Here is a 17,753-nt window from a genome sequence, read left to right as displayed (position 1 = left end):
AAGAGACTGTATTAGCTCTACAGGTGCATCTCAATAAATTAGGATATCATCGAAAACTTATTTCAATAATTTAATTCAAAAAGTGAAACTCGAAATATATCACTGTGTGTAATGTATCTGTACAAGTGTTTATTTCTTTTCATTTTGCTGATTATGGCTTATAGCTAATGAAAATCCAAAATTTAGTATCTCAGAAAATTAGAATATTGTGAAAAGTTCAATATTGTAGACACATGGTGTCAAACTCCACTCAGCTAATTAACCCAAAACACCTGCAAAGGTGTCCTGAACCTTTAAATGGTCTCTCAGTCTGGTTCAGTAGGCCACACAAGGTCATTGCTAAAGAAGCTGGATGTTCACAGAATGCTGTATCCAAGCATATTAATGGAAAGTTGAATGGAAGGAAAACATGCGTCAGAAAATGGTGCACAAGCAACAGGGATAACCACAGCCTTGAGCAGATTGTGAAGCACAGCCCACTCAGGAATTTGGGGGAGATTCACAAGGAGTGGACTGCGGCTGGAGTCTTTGCTTCAAGAGCCACCAAACAGAAGTATCCGGGACATGGGCTACAACTGTTGCATTCCTTGTGTCAAGCCACTCCTGAACCAGAGACAATGTCAGAAGCGCCTCACCAAGGCTAAGAAGAAAGTGGACTGGACTGTTGCTCAGTGGTCCAAAGTCCTCTTTTCAGATAAACGTATATTTTTCATTTCATTTGGAAATCAAGGTCCCAGAGTTTGGAGAAGAGTGAAGAGTCACAGAATTCAAGTTGCTTGAGGTCCAGTGTGATGTTTCCACAGTTTGTGATGATATGGGGAACCACGTCATCTGCTGGTGTTGGTCCACTGTGTTTTTATCAAGTCCAAAGTCAGCACAGCCATCTACCAGGAAATGTTAGAGCACTTCATGCTTCCCTCTGCTGACAAGCTTTATGGAGATGCTGCTTTCAAATTCCAGCAGGACTTGGCACCTGCCCACACTGCCAAAAGTACCAATACCTGGTTTAATGACCATGGTATCACTGTGCTTGTTTGGCCAGCAAATTTGCCTGACCTATTGACCTATTGTCAAGAGGAAGATGAGAGACATCAGATCCAACAATCCAAATGAGCTGAAGGCCGCTATCAATGCATCTTGGGCTTCCATAACACCTCAGTAGTGCCACACCACATTGATGCAGTAATTCATACAAAAAGAGCCCCGACCAAGTACTGAGTGCATACATGGACATACATTTCAGTAGGCCAACATTCTGTATTAAATTTTTTTTTTTTCTGTCTTATGTAATTTTCCAATTTTCTGAGATACTGAATTTTGAGTTTTCTTTACCTGTAGCCATAATCAGCAAAATAAGAAGAAATGCTTCAAATATATCACTGTGTGTAACGAATCTATATAATGAGTTACTTTTTTTGAATTGAATTACTGAAATAAATTAACTTTTTGATAATATTCTAATTTATTGAGATGCACCTATGGTCTGTTCTGCATAAAGAAACACATCCCAGGGACAAAGAGCACCCCCCCTGTTGGATACACCAATCAGTACCCATCTGGAAATACAACGCATATAATGCAGCACAGAGAAAAAGATCACATGCATTTTGGACCTTGCAAACAAGTGTCTTATTTGTCTGATGTCCTGTGTTTTATTGTACAATAGAATGCAACAAAGAAAAATGGGCAGAGATGGCAAAAAAAACCCACTGTACATGTAAACCCTATGTACAGCACTAACTGAGTCAGACAGCATGTTTTTGACTGTCAAAAAAACTGCTATGAAAGTAGCATTTTATATTGCATAAAATCTAACATGAGAAAATAAGCAAACAATTTGGTGTTAAAAAGTAAGAAGGTGATGACTAAGTACTCATTGCAAAAAAGGTCTCTTCAAAAATAACTTATTTTCCAGAATATGCCAAAATGTTTTATATGAATACTCTCTGAAGTAGTCTCTGCTACTTATGCAGCTGGGGTGGGAAAGGAACAGTTCATGTTGCAGATATAGCACTGTAAAGCCAAAGACTTGGAGGAAGTAATTAGAAAACAATGATATTAAATTGAAAAACAACAAATAACTACTGCATCAGACTTTCACACTGTTCACATTGTCAGATTTTTGAAGAATTTATTTGCAAATTATGGTGGAAATAAAGTATTTGGTCAATAACAAAAGTTCATCTCAATACTTTGTTATATACCCTTTGTTGGCAATGACAGAGTTCAAACGTTTTCTGTAAGTCTTTGCAAGGTTTTCATACACTTGCTGGTATTCTGGCCTATTCCTCCATGCAGATCTCCTCTAGAGCAGTGATGTTTTGGGGCTGTCGCTGGGCAACACGGACTTTCAACTCCCTCCAAAGATTTTCTATGGGGTTGAGATCTGGAGACTGGCTAGGCCACTCCAGGACCTTGAAATGCTTCTTACGAAGCCACTCCTTCGTTACCTGGGAGGTTTGTTTGGGATCATTGTCATGCTGAAAGACCCAGCCACGTTTCATCTTCAATGCCCTTGCTGATGGAAGGAGGTTTTCACTCAAAATCTGACGATACATGGCCCCATTCATTCTTTCCTTTACACGGATCAGTCGTCCTGGTCCCTTTGCAGAAAAACAGCCTCAAAGCATGATGTTTCCATCCCCATGCTTTACAGTAGGTATGGTGTTCTTTGGATGCAACTCAGCATTCTTTCTCCTCCAAACACGACGAGTAGAGTTTTTACCAAAAAGTTATATTTTGGTTTCATCTGACCATATGACATTCTCCCAATCCTCTTCTGGATCATCCAAATGCTCTCTAGCAAACTTCAGACGGGCCTGCACATGTACTGGCTTAAGCAGGGGGACACGTCTGGCACTGCAGGATTTGAGTCCCTGGCAGCGTAGTGCGTACTGATGGTAGCCTTTGTTACTTTGGTCCTAGCTCTCTGCAGGTCATTCACTAGGTCTCCCCGTGTGGTTCTGGGATTTTTGCTCACCGTTCTTGTGATCATTTTGACCCTACGGGGTGAGATCTTGCGTGGAGCACCAGATCAAGGGAGATTATCAGTGGTCTTGTATGTCTTCCATTTTCTAATAATTGCTCCCACAGTTGATTTCTTCACACCAAGCTGCTTACCTATTGCAGATTCAGTCTTCCCAGCCTGGTGCAGGTCTACAATTTTGTTTCTGGTGTCCTTTGACAGCTCTTTGGTCTTGGCCATAGTGGAGTTTGGAGTGTGACTGTTTGAGGTTGTGGACAGGTGTCTTTTATATTGATAACGAGTTGAAACAGGTGCCATTAATACAGGTAACGAGTGGAGGACAGAGGAGCCTCTTACAGAAGAGGTTACAGGTCTGTGAGAGCCAGAAATCTTGCTTGTTTGTAGGTGACCAAATACTTATTTTCCACCATAATTTGCAAATGAATTCTTTAAAACCAGACAATGTGATTTTCTGGATTTTTCTTCATATTTTGTCTCTCATAGTTGAGGTATACCTATGATGAAAATTACAGGCCTCTCTCATCTTTTTAAGTGGGAGAACTTGCACAATTGGTGGCTGACTAAATACTTTTTTGCCCCACTGTATATATATATATATATATATATATACATACATATATACACTTAGACTTACTAGAATCAAAGCCAATATATAGCAACACATTCAGTGGGGGGGGGTTAGGTGGGGGTGACTAAGTTATACCCCCCCCCCACCCCTTGATCATACTGACTTAGTCACCTCCACCCACCCCACCCCACCAACACTGAATGTGTTGCTATATATTGCCTTTGATTCTTGTAAGTCTAAGCATTATCCTCTGATGAAGACCCCTGATAGGGGTTGAAAGCTCAGGAATAAAAAACTATTTTATGATACGTGATTCGTTTTTTCTCCCTTCGTGGATCTCCAGCTGCAAATATATTATATATATATATATATATATATATATATATATATATACACATACACATTTCTTTGTATATTAAAATACATCACATTTCAACAAACTTGTCTTACTTGTGAATCTCCCACACAGAGTTTCCATCTAGCATTTGGGGTATCTGCTCAATTTATGGAAGGAAAAACTCATGCAAGCTAATTTGCAAAAATGGTGGTGCAACTAAATTTACTTATCTCATTCTTTAACTATCTAGAGGTATGGATCTAATTATTGCCAAAAAAAACCAGAATCTATGCAGAAAATCAACATGTAACACACAATGCAGAGTAAGAAAACAACTGCTGGTCAAAATATTTATGATAAAATAAAAACATTACCATATTTTAGCAGTATAAATAAATCACTACAAATGTATATAAAGAGTGACATAATAAAAAAAAAAACTTAATTCTCTTATTTTGCAGAAAAAAAAAATGCAGGTGACAGACATTAATTTCACTTACTCTTTAATGTCCCGGAGCTGTTCAAAATCTTGAGGTCTAGTGAAATCTGGGTCATTTGCTAGAAGATGTATCATGTATGGAACAACGTATTCCGGCAACAGGGATAACTGCTTCTCTAAATACAAAAAAAAAAAAAAAAAAAAAAACTCACTTAATGATTACACAATAAGAAAGAGGTCAAGGCATATACTGTACATATGAATAAACCTGCAAAGTATTAATTTTAATTTAAAATAGTTACATTTTATTAGTTACCAAAAACATCTGAGACTTTAGACAGCTCAGTTTTTTGTTAAATACAAATGTGTAGAAAACAAAGTTTAAATTCATACCTTAAGAGGTCTGAAGCTCAGCACTTATTTGACATTTTATAATCAGTGCCATTGCTAGACATTACACATAATTGCTGCATTTTCAAAGAACATCGCAAAGGAGCGCAAGTGGGTTTGGATGGGGTCCGGAGTAGAGAGTGAGCGAAGAGGGAGGCAGGCTGTCAGTTCAAGTTTACAGAGAAAATGTGTACTCAGTTCCAGTCTGGTTCAGAATTATATTCATTATTATATGCATCTTTCACTACCAGAAAAACTGAAGGAAGACCAACAGTCTGCTGCCTAAATGCTTGTCACTGAACACAAATGGGAATAAAACAACAATCAACAGGGTTGGAGACAGGCTGTAGGTCCACCAACTTTTTTTTTTCCCCCCAGGAAAAGCTACACATTTTCCCTGCAAAAAAGTTAAAGGAGAACCAACAATCTGAGGCTCACCTGCTTTGCTCTCATCAGCTGCATGAACTTGTGGGCCAAGGGTGGGTGGTGCCTATCATGGCAGCAATCCAAGGACCCTTTGGTGACACCAGCTGTAAAGGAAGCAATCACGTCAAAGGGGGTGGCCTTCTAGGTAATGTTGGCAGGTGGGTTTTGAGTATTTGTTCTGTATTCTTGACAATAAAATGAATCAGTTTAAGGTGGAAGAAAGATAAAGTCAATGTTCTATCATGTGTATTCTTTTTTGTAATTTTCATCGACTGGATATGAAAGCACATGAGGCACGGACAGTATACAGCTTAGGGATTTGAACGTTAAACCTTTGACTCTGAGGCTGTCCTTTTAGCCTATCTCACGATGACCTGTCATACAGTTTAGCAATTCACAGGTAAGTGAGAAGCAGTGAGGATGTTAATTTGAAGCCCCAGATCAATGCCACATTTCCCTTTCAGAAGGGGGTTTGTTCTACACACTAGGACTAAAGAACAGACTCAACAGGAGGGGGTTAGGTTCTTGCTAGGACAGCACAATGAAACAAGAGACTGACCAACAGACTAAGGAAATGGCAAAATTTCAAATGGCACTGGTGTACAAGTGGACTGTTGCTGTGAATAGAGAGGTCTGGTCAATGAAAATTATTCTAAACTAATACTCCACAGGGAACAAAACTAAATAAAAGCGCTTTCAGATTTGCTCTTCAACCAATCTTGTAACTTACCTTATTTTAGCCCAGGTAAAATGAGGTATTTCAGACCCAAAGATTTAATTATTTAAAGTAAAAACATAACATGCTCAAAAAAAAAAACAACACACATTTGGGAAAATATTTTCATCATGCAAATTATAAATTACAGTTCACACCACAGGACCTTTTTAGCAAGTTTCAGTCACAGCCTTCATTTGCATAAACTTAGCAAGTTGTGAACAGTGGCAGTGAGTCTCTGTGAATGCCAGTCTAAGTTTAGAGTCATAGCACTCAGAGAATGGAAAAGGTAGAAAGATGGGCCAATATGGAGAATGAACTCACCATCCATGGAAAACATTTATACAGCCACCTGAATGGTAAAAGCAGTTAACTGGCTCTCCAAATGCAAAGAGCTAGTAATACTTTGGAAATTTAAACGTGCTGAGAAATTGAGAAAGTTGTGTACTGTTATTCCCTACTTATGTAATCTAACATCCACAAAGCAAATAGATCAAGCAACTGTAGTGACCAAGTACTTTATGCTACAAGTCATGCAGTGTGATCCTGGTCTAAGCAAACACACAAGTTTTCGCTGCAGTTTTAAAAGAAATCTACTTCACCAACTGCTAGTAATAGCTGTTGGAATCATTGGAAATTAAGGCATATGAAACTGAACAAATGGCCGGATGTAAAAAGAAATTAAACACTTATGCTTTGTATGTAACAGTCTCATGCTCCATATCTCTTTTTCATCATCAACTCAGGCTAACTTGAAACACACTAAGTGGGCGATTGCTAGTTGGACTTGGCTTCTCTTCATATGCAAAGACATTTACACTATACAGAGTATAAAACAATTTGGAGCTCCAAATTTAAAACCTAAGGGATTAACATGGAATTTTCAAATCAGTAGAAATATGGAAAATCCAACAATATGCCATGCATGTAAAATTTTAAAAAATCATAGACAACAAAAGCACTAAATTTGATTGGTGGTGGTTGTTAAACAAACAAACACAAAAACCCCACTTACCATTAGTTACGGGATTCTGCTTGATGTATTCTCTGCGGATACTGATGTTTTTAAGTAAACACTGTCTAGCATGAGCTCTCCTCTCCTTTACTGGATCTTTGGCACATAAAGAAAAAACAGCCATATACTCTAGAGGTAGTTGCAGCTTCACAAGAGCCATGTGTAACTTCTGAGCAAATATTTGCCTCACTTGATAACATTCATCCTAAGGTTAAGAAAAAAAAAAAAAAAAAACCCACAGAGAATGCAAAATTAATAAGTCTTATATGATAAAACTGCCCAAGGAATAATAATACCTTTCTAATTTATTAAAATCCTGTAATACGTTTGGAATTGTTTAAAAGTACAAGTTTGGTATTTTTGAATTCAAACTTATTTCTTCCCAATCATGGTATATATTTGCCACATGAAACTGCACTCTAAAGCATACCATTTACAAAAAATACTGAACATCTGCTCCAGCAAAATTTCAGATCATTTACTTAATAAGCAGCATAAAAAACCTAGGATAGCTCCCTATGAGCCTAAACTGGGAGAATGTAATTTAACAACATATGTAGGAATAAACAGATTTGGGCAATTAAGAGTTCTTACTGACACACTAATATCCAGCTACAAAAAAATGAAGTTACATGCACTCAGTCCACATACACAAAGGGCAAACATGCAGACTTCATACAGTCACTAGCCAGGTTAGTAATCAGACCTGAACTCATGGCACTGAGTAGTAATAATAATACATTTATATAGCACCTTTCACATGTTCAAAGCGCTTCATAAATATTCAAGGCAATACAAGGGAAATTCAGGGGAATAGGAGTAAAAGCAAAGATAATATTAACATAGGATATAAAAAATATTTTAACGTTTTTAATTGGATTAAGGAGGAAGCAGAAAAAACAAGCATGCAACAAACAATTTTTGTAAGCTTACATGTAGGAATTTAAATACACGTTACAATCACTTATAGTAATAAGGAAGAATAAATTGGATAAGAGCAGATTTCATTATCAGTTTTACATTCAAAGGCTGGAAGGACGCTGACCATTCATTTACTGTTCAGATCACATCTAACAATCACAGCCTGAGCTAAATGTATGCCTATCATTTCTTGTCACTTGATTACACATTATTCACATCCTCAACCTTACTTCGGCAAGCTAGTGAGAGAATGTGTGTGGATGATTATAGTGACAGTAGTAGGCAATACGTTTACGAAATAAAGCAAAAATATAAACAAAAAATGGTAGGAATAAGCTTACATATAGTAAAAGCATATAATTGAAAAACTGACTTTTTCAGTTATTATCTAGCCATTTAAAGAAAAGAGAATTCACATCTAGACATGAACATTCAATAATATCAAATACAGCGCTTGGAGAGGACTCTTCAAGATGAAATCATGCCCCTGTGCCTAAAGGGTGCCACAGAGGAAGACGAGAAGCAAAGTGAAGCAAAAAGCTTATCTTCTTTTTTAAGGCTGAATCTTAGACTAAATAGTTTATTTTTCCTTCTGAAAATGACATGGATATGCTGTGTGCAAACTCAAAATGCAAATCAGTACTTGATAACAGTGTTGGCTTGAAAAAAGAACATATTAATGCTTTTGGTTTCACATTGCATTCAAGTGTTGTTTTTATCCATTACAAAACACAAGGGCAGGCTTGGTATTTTATAAAATAAATGATTTACTTTACTAGACAGTTTCATTTAGGAAATTAATATACACCATGATTGTAAAAAAATAACTTCAACTTGAAAAATACCAAACTTGTATTTAACATCAAATCATAATACAGGAATCAAACACATTACACAGAGAGCTAGCTCAACTCTGGAGATTTTCATAAAGAAATTAACAAAAAAAGACTCAGCTGTCAGAAGATCAGGAACACAAGCAAAAGTCAGGGCGGTATGGAAAAAGCAAATAAAATAAGATAAGATAAGATAGAGCAGGTAAAAAAAAGTGAAACAGAAGATTTAAAATTTAGGAGGAGGAGGAGGAGGACAGGAGAGAAGATAATCTGTTGAGAGCCACTGCAGATTGAGGGAAGCGAAACGGTCAGGAAAGCAACACGGAGGAGAATGGAAAAAGGTGCTCCTCAGGTGGACCAGATCGTTCCTGCTTAACAGTAGAGAGTAGGAGCAATCAGGGCTCTTGGGGATCCTGCAGACACTTAGGAAGGCAAGTGGAAGACAGAGTCATGCTAAGCTTGTCCTGTCAAACACCAACAGAAAGATGGCTGGGACAGTCATTTGGGCGCTGCTGTTTTGGATTCTCACTTTCCTGTTTATACCTAGAAGTTCAGTGAGTGAAGTAAGAGGGGGCAGAGAGAGGGAGAGTGAATGTACAGCACTGGGAAGAGTAACTTTTGAAGACCAAATCTAACCTTGATTTTAACAGATTAATTAATTAATTTTAAAATTTGTCAGTGTTTTATTGTGGATTTTATTTATTGAAAAATCATACTGTATTTTTGACACTTTGAATGGGGAGAAAAAAAAATGCAGTTTTGCACTACTCTTGTTAATCTGTGTTCTCATTCGTACTAGTCTAACTTGGTCTATGACTATCGATATCCTGGGGCCTCACGTATAAACGGTGCGTACGCACAGAAATGTTGCGTACGAACGTTTCCACGCTCAAATCGCGATGTATAAAACCTAAACTTGGCGTAAAGCCACGCACTTTTCCACAGTACCTCATGCCCTGGCATACGCAATTTCTCCGCTCGGTTTTGCAGACTGGCGGCACCCAGCGTCAAAGCAGTGCTACTGTTCCTGTGTGGTCACCCTTTCTTTCTTAGACCCACATTCCTGACGCGGCTTTATAAATACACTGAAACTAACTGCATATTGTTTATTAGTGTAATGCATCTGAGTGTAATTAACCTGCAGCAATATAATGGTCCAGGGAATAGCCATAGTATTCCAAATACCCTAACTGCTTTAGCGTTGTTACTCTCAATGCATCATCTTCTTCTTTCAGCTGCTCCCGTTAAGGGTTGCCACAGCAGATCATCTTTTTCCATATTACTCTCACTGCACCACTCGGAGTATTTATATCACTGTATCTGAGTGGGGAATCACAGCAGCAGCTAATTGGAAAGAGAATTATCAGTATACAGCATGAAGCAGACGCTGCCTCAGCCATGGCAAAACGTTTCAGAGACTTTCCTGTACGGACTTCGCGGTTTAGAAAAAGTTTCATCCCAAGAACTATAAATGCACTCAATCAGTCCATCAAGTGCTCCTTGTAGAACTGTTTGTACTTATAAGTACAATCACCTCACTGTAAACTTGCACTACAGTTATAATATTGCACAACCTGCACCACTTTATAAAGCGCGTATTTACATATGATGACGATATCATTTTTAAGATGAAATGCAGCAAAATATGTTGCTTATAGTATATAGATAAAACTTTAACTTCATTTAAATAATCTGTATTGTTAATAATTAAACATGTGAGGACACGGTGCCGCAGCGCTAGCTAGTTCACGGATAGCTCCTGCCTTGCGCTGTATTATTGCTGGTGCTGACACGACACTGGAAGGATAGACGGATAGAATAATTAAACATGTACTACGAAGATATTTCAATGTTCCTTAAAAGTTTTGAAGAATCGGCGTTCTAAGCTTACAAATGGCTTCACGTCTATTACAGAGCTGATTGTGTGGCGATTGGGTATTTGGAGAAAGAAAAGGAAGGACAGGAATTGGAGGTTAGTACGTTTGAAAGAGACAGTACTTCTGTAATAAATTATTTCATCGAAGGTCATGCATGGCGCAGCAAGTCTCTTGCGTGAGACATGAACAAGCACTGCGCCACCGTGTTCCCATGTTTAATAACATACTTTAAGTCCTATCATGAAAAAGATATCATGTATACATCTCAGTATTTTAATTATTCAGAGAGCTGTAATATCACGAATGTAATGGATTATGTGTCCAGTCGGAGAAAGAGAAAGCCCGTTTAAGAAGCAGGTAGTGATTCACACACAGAGCACATAGAAGATCAAATACAGAACAAAGAATTTAACGTGCACTTTAGTACACGTTAGTTGTTGATTATACCACTGTTTAAACCAACAAATAGTACGTTTTTCCTTTGCCTCAACTTGGTATTTGCTGAAATTCTTATATTTTCCCCCGTGCTTTTCCCATTGTCTTTTCACAGAAGGCTATTTATATTGATTTGCATATTCATAGAGGCGTAATTCTGGGAGGAGTTGGGGCGGGACAGAAGGCATGTGCGTTACTTTTCACGCTGATCAGAATTTATGTAGCGGAAGAACGTGGAAGTTTGCGTACGTACAGATTCCTGCATCTGGATTTTTCTGTGCATACGCACATTCCTGCTTTTGTGCTTACGCCATGTTATAGTGTGAGTTCTACGCACGGCATTATGCATGAGGCCCCTGGACTCAAGGACGAGTATGTCAGCTGCAGGCAACCCCAGGCTTCACATGGAACTATATGGAAATAAAACTAACTGCATGTACAGTGCTACTTGAGTGATGAGTTTTGTTGTCTTTGCATTTAAGAGCAGAGAGGGCAGCATCCTCTACAGACACATAGGTTATGGTCAGGACAGAAAGATGAACAGCACCAAATACAAAAAACACAAAACCTGCTCCAGGATTTCAATACTGAGTTGACAGATTTATGAATAAAGATGAAGAAATGTAATATTCAGGCTGTTGATAAACCATTACAAAATCCTTACATTGATGACAAGTGCACAAAGATGAAACTGCTCTGGAGTGATGATTTCATGATAACAGGGTTCTTGTGCAAGCTTCATAATGGCACTACCAGCAGCGAGTCGCAGGCGAGACATGTCAGACTTGCTGGAAAAGTGAAAATAGTGATTAATTTACAGTCCAATGAACATTTTTATGACCGACTAACATCTCACATGTGACTACTTCTTTAACAAACATACAAGTTAAAAAAAAAAAAAAAAAAAGTAACACCTTTTCAAAAGGCCCAGTACATTGTGTGTATATATAAAAGTTTTATTAAGTCTTGTTAAAAATAAAAGTGAAGAGTCAATACTTATTGTCTGTCACCCTTACATTTATTTTTATACCATACCAAAATAAAAGCAAAACAGTACTTATCATCATAGTAAAGTACAGATGGTCTCATTTATCTTACTTTAAAAATTTATTTTTGCCTACAATTGGCTAGTTAATTTCAATACACAGTATTTACACAACATTTTTGAGCAACGATAAATTAAACCTAATCAATCATTCACATAATACTGCAAATAAATTACCAAGCTGGAAATTTAGCAAAAAATTCTAAAAAAGTCTAGTAGCAAAACATTTGATGCAATATTTTACTACATTTTTTAAAGTGTAGAATTCTTTTCCAGAATAATATAAGTATCAAATTTTAGGTTAAACTAACAGGAAAAAGCAAACAAAACAAGAATGGAATTTGTATCCTGGTGTTTTGTTTGCTCTATTACCCAGTTTATGAATACAGAGAGCCAGTGTTCATCTTGGAAGTTTTGGCAGCAAGTGGTGCAAAAATGTAATCTGGGTCAGTGCCTGTATCATAAGATAGAGGCCATTCCTAACCTGCCCTTAAAGAGATTCCATAAGACGACACAGGCAAGACACTCCCTCAAATTATATTAGAGATGCAAGTATATTGGAAGGACAGTGTGGAATGCACAGTAAAAGACTATATATTCCTGACCCTTGTAACTGCTGGCAAAGGCAGTGGTTATTGTGGCCTCTGCAGGGCTGTCTGGCCCTTTTGCTAAAAATCAGGACACTTTGGGCAAACACCACCAGGGGTTTTATAGAGACATGTCTGGCCCTGAAGTACTTCAGAGGAGACCAGAAGTGGCCTTGAAGTACCAAACTTACAACAGGCCAGTGGCCACTGCACCAGTGAACCTAAAGTTGAGTTGAGAGTGGACAAGAGATCAGGACAGAAATATAAAAAAGAAAAAAAAAATATATAAAAAAACCCCCATAAAAACTGAAGGGTAGAAGAGGCAGATGGGGGAAGGTGTGAAAGGTCTTTTGATCTTGATTTATTCCCTAATTGTATTTTTTATCTCCAAGGTACTGTACCTTTCTTTGTTGTTACCTTTAACTGTAATAAAAAATTATTTGTCTTGGCATGGTTTTGTTCAGGGACCTAAATGGTGCCAAGAAGACAGTCTAAAGTAAGGCGTTATTGTACACACAAAAACTATGAATATCAGTCAAAACTACAGATGCCAATGTGCATATTAAAATAAGTATACATTCTCTTAATTGCAGGGTCTACAAGTACATACTACATGCAACATAGAAAATATGAATTAAATGCTATTGATGGAGCTATACAGATGGTTACAGCACACTGTAAAGAAGACTCAAATGCTGATGGTTATGACACAAAAATACTTGTTCCAATGTGTAGATTTACTACAAAAGTTACCAAAAAATGTGAAGACAAAAGTTGTTTGGCAATTATCTTATTGACACATTCTCTTCATTTTGACCACTTTGTCTGCCCATTTCTATGGCATAAGTGCACAACCTTAGCATTGACATCATGCTCTCCGGACACATCAACTAGTACATTACATGATTCTCATACCTTTCTTTCCAGTTCCTCTGCTGAAAACAAATGAACTTTCCTTTTGTTCAGTACTTTCATAACTTCACCTGATTTTCTATCATACTGCCAAGGCTGCAAAGCCACAATTTTTATACTCTCTCCTGCACATGTTTTTCTTACTATCTTTTAATCATTATCCTTGCAATTAAACCAGCCTACCCACAATACATCAGGTCTAAGGCCATTATAAACGGGGTTTCTCAACATTCTATTTGATGGAGGAAGGTAGGAGTACCCATGGGCATTATGGGCTGCCAATGCTTTGTAATGATGATTTGCAAAGATAAAAATTTAATTTGCAGTACAATACCTTAAGTATGGAAACTCCTTCAGTTGCTTTTTACTACATGCAAGAGGTACTGTGAACATACTCTAACCTCAAGACACTAGCAACGTTAACGAGCATGTTGGAGTTGTAAGAATGAATTTTGAGAAACTACTGATGAATATAGTCTTGGCATATGTCAAATAGTTGATAGAAGTGGTGAAGAGTTTCAGGAAGGGTTGATGAAGGTCTTAGGTACCTCAGTGAGGGGAGGAGTAAAAACGGGTGTCAGCTTATATGGGTATGTTGAAGTCAGTGTCAATGGTTATGATGGAGTCCATGGTGGCTTCTGTGATGGGAAAGATGAGACAGAGGATTCTGGAGATTGGTGATGTGATGGAAATGACTGTGTACAGCATCGTATTTAAAAAATGAGGGAAAATGTTGGTTAAAGATGTATCTTGTGGTCCAAGGAGTATGGTAAACAATTTTTTGCTGAGTAAAGTTGATCATGGCATGATAAAACATGCCAGAGGTATGAGGAAAGTACGAAAAAGTGAAACAGCAAATAATATCAACTTGAATAAAAAACCAAAAACCTCCTAAAACTAACAGGCCTACTAAGGAAATTGTAGAGGCAGAAATACTGCTTAAATTAAACAGGCTAAAATCAAACAAGTCACTAAGACTAAATAACATTTACCCTCAAGTACTTAAGGAAGGCAGTGAGTACATATATAAAACCTTACCACATATTTTTTGAAAAACTTTGAAGACTGAGGAAATTCCGAAAGACTGGACACTAGCTAATATTATTCTGTTGTATAAAAATGGTGATTGGGCTGATACAAGTAACTAGACCAGTAAGCTTAATGTGCATCACTGGTAAATTAATAAAAGCAATTTTTAAAGAAAAGCTCCAGTAACAAATGTCTAGAACTGGCGAATTAGTAAACACTCAACATGAGTTCAGATGAGGTAGGTCATGTTTTAACTAAAATACTGGAATTCTGTGCGCAAGGATCAAAAGTGTATGATAACAGAAGAGGAAAAATATTTATCTTTGCTTTCAGAAGGGAAAGGTAAGGTACCACAAAAATGGTCAGCAATCAAACTAAAGCAGGAGAAATTCCAGGCTCAGTGTGCAAATTGGCACATAATTGGCTCAAACTTAAGAACCAAAGGGTAATGTTAAAGGGAACTTTTCAGAATTAGGTGATGTTAAAAGTGGTGTTTCTCATGGATCTGTGCTGGGCCACTGATCTTTTTAATACACATAAAGGATCTAGACAAGAATATAAAAACAATCATTAAGCTGGCTATGTTTGCAGAGGATAAATTGTTACAGAGGGAATTAGCATAAAGTCTTGGGTAGATTTGTGGTAGATGAATTTAATTTAAGTAAGCACAAGTTATTAGATATAGAAAGTAGAAATGTTAGGTTTGAATGGAGAATGGGAGCCCTGAAACATGAAAGTACTGTACAATAGGAATCACAGTAGACATGGGAAGTTGTACTTAAATTATGTACCACGCTTGTGAAACCTCATCTGGAGTACTGTACAAAGTTTTGGTCTCCAAATATATAATATACTATATATATTATAAAAAAAACATACCAGACAACACTGCTAGGTAATATTAAGAGAACAGTGATTAGGCTTATTCAAGGACTAACAGGAATGAGCTATGAGGAGAAACTGAAGGAGCTGAACCGGATATGAAAAGAATCGACCTTGCCCCACATGGTGTCCAGGACCACAGAGAAGGAGGAAAAAAAATTTAGGTTGGATACTTGCGAACATGAGTACACTCAGAAAATGACTATTAAAATGATGATTATGGTGATAACAGTGCCTCAAGTATTCACCCCCTTGGACACTTCCACATTATCATTATGCAAACTGAGTAACAGTGGATTTAATTTGGTTTTATTATAACATTTATTAACAGAAAAAGGATCTTTAATGTCAAGTAAAAATAGACCTCTGCAAAGTGACCTAAAGTAATTACAAATATAAAATACAAAATAATTGACTGCATAAGCATACACAAGGCAGTATTTGTTAGATACACCTCTGGCAGTAATTACAACTTCATGTCTGAGTGGATATAACAATTAGCTTTGAAAATCTGGATATTGAAATTTTCCTCCTTGTAAGACTACTCTCTCTCTGTCTCTCTATATACATATACACACATATATACATACATATATACATATACACATATACATATATATATACATATACATACATACATACATATATATATATACACATACATACATACATATATATATATACACATACATACATACATATATATATATACACATACATACATACATATATATATACACATACATACATACATACATATATATATACACATACATACATACATATATATATACACATACATACATACATACATATATATATACACATACATACATACATATATATATACACATACATACATACAGTGGTGTGAAAAACTATTTGCCCCCTTCCTGATTTCTTATTCTTTTGCATGTTTGTCACACAAAATGTTTCTGATCATCAAACACATTTAACCATTAGTCAAATATAACACAAGTAAACACAAAATGCAGTTTTTAAATGATGGTTTTTATTATTTAGGGAGAAAAAAAATCCAAACCTACATGGCCCTGTGTGAAAAAGTAATTGCCCCCTTGTTAAAAAATAACCAAACTGTGGTGTATCACACCTGAGTTCAATTTTTGTAGCCACCCCCAGGCCTGATTACTGCCACACCTGTTTCAATCAAGAAATCACTTAAATAGGAGCTGCCTGACACAGAGAAGTAGACCAAAAGCACCTCAAAAGCTAGACATCATGCCAAGATCCAAAGAAATTCAGGAACAAATGAGAACAGAAGTAATTGAGATCTATCAGTCTGGTAAAGGTTATAAAGCCATTTCTAAAGCTTTGGGAGTGCAGCGAACCACAGTGAGAGCCATTATCCACAAATGGCAAAAACATGGAACAGTGGTGAACCTTCCCAGGAGTGGCCGGCCGACCAAAATTACCCCAACAGCGCAGACGCGACTCATCCGAGAGGTCACAAAAGACCCCAGGACAACGTCTAAAGAACTGCAGGCCTCACTTGCCTCAATTAAGGTCAGTGTTCACGACTCCACCATAAGAAAGAGACTGGGCAAAAACGGCCTGCATGGCAGATTTCCAAGACGCAAACCACTGTTAAGCAAAAAGAACATTAGGGCTCGTCTCAGTTTTGCTAAGAAACATCTCAATGATTGCCAAGACTTTTGGGAAAATACCTTGTGGACTGATGAGTCAAAAGTTGAACTTTTTGGAAGGCAAATGTCCCGTTACATCTGGCGTAAAAGGAACACAGCATTTCAGAAAAAGAACATCATACCAACAGTAAAATATGGTGGTGGTAGTGTGATGGTCTGGGGTTGTTTTGCTGCTTCAGGACCTGGAAGGCTTGCTGTGATAGATGGAACCATGAATTCTACTGTCTACCAAAAAATCCTGAAGGAGAATGTCCGGCCATCTGTTCGTCAACTCAAGATGAAGCGATCTTGGGTGCTGCAACAGGACAATGACCCAAAACACACCAGCAAATCCACCTCTGAATGGCTGAAGAAAAACAAAATGAAGACTTTGGAGTGGCCTAGTCAAAGTCCTGACCTGAATCCAATTGAGATGCTATGGCATGACCTTAAAAAGGTGGTTCATGCTAGAAAACCCTCAAATAAAGCTGAATTACAACAATTCTGCAAAGATGAGTGGGCCAAAATTCCTCCAGAGCGCTGTAAAAGACTCATTGCAAGTTATCGCAAACGCTTGATTGCAGTTATTGCTGCTAAGGGTGGCCCAACCAGTTATTAGGTTCAGGGGGCAATTACTTTTTCACACAGGGCCATGTAGGTTTGGATTTTTTTTTTCTCCCTAAATAATAAAAACCACCATTTACAAACTGCAT

At 37.4% G+C, this 17,753-nt stretch overlaps 1 protein-coding gene across 2 annotated transcripts in view; it reads right to left on the bottom strand.

The window, feature by feature from the left end:
• The window catches only part of pds5a (PDS5 cohesin associated factor A), a 210,302-nt gene that overhangs the window by 40,002 nt on the left and 152,547 nt on the right, over positions 1–17,753 (bottom strand). For both annotated transcript variants that reach the window (XM_051928056.1, XM_051928057.1), the window contains exons 24-26: positions 11,607–11,730; positions 6,877–7,081; positions 4,392–4,506 (exon numbers count right to left, since the gene is read on the bottom strand). In XM_051928056.1, coding sequence (XP_051784016.1) covers positions 4,392–4,506; positions 6,877–7,081; positions 11,607–11,730 — 444 coding nt within the window. The remainder of the gene's footprint in view (positions 1–4,391; positions 4,507–6,876; positions 7,082–11,606; positions 11,731–17,753) is intronic.

The sequence above is a fragment of the Erpetoichthys calabaricus genome, chromosome 5, assembly GCF_900747795.2.
Source record: "Erpetoichthys calabaricus chromosome 5, fErpCal1.3, whole genome shotgun sequence".
Lineage (NCBI taxonomy): Eukaryota > Metazoa > Chordata > Cladistia > Polypteriformes > Polypteridae > Erpetoichthys > Erpetoichthys calabaricus.
This window is presented reverse-complemented; position numbering and strand designations above follow the sequence as displayed.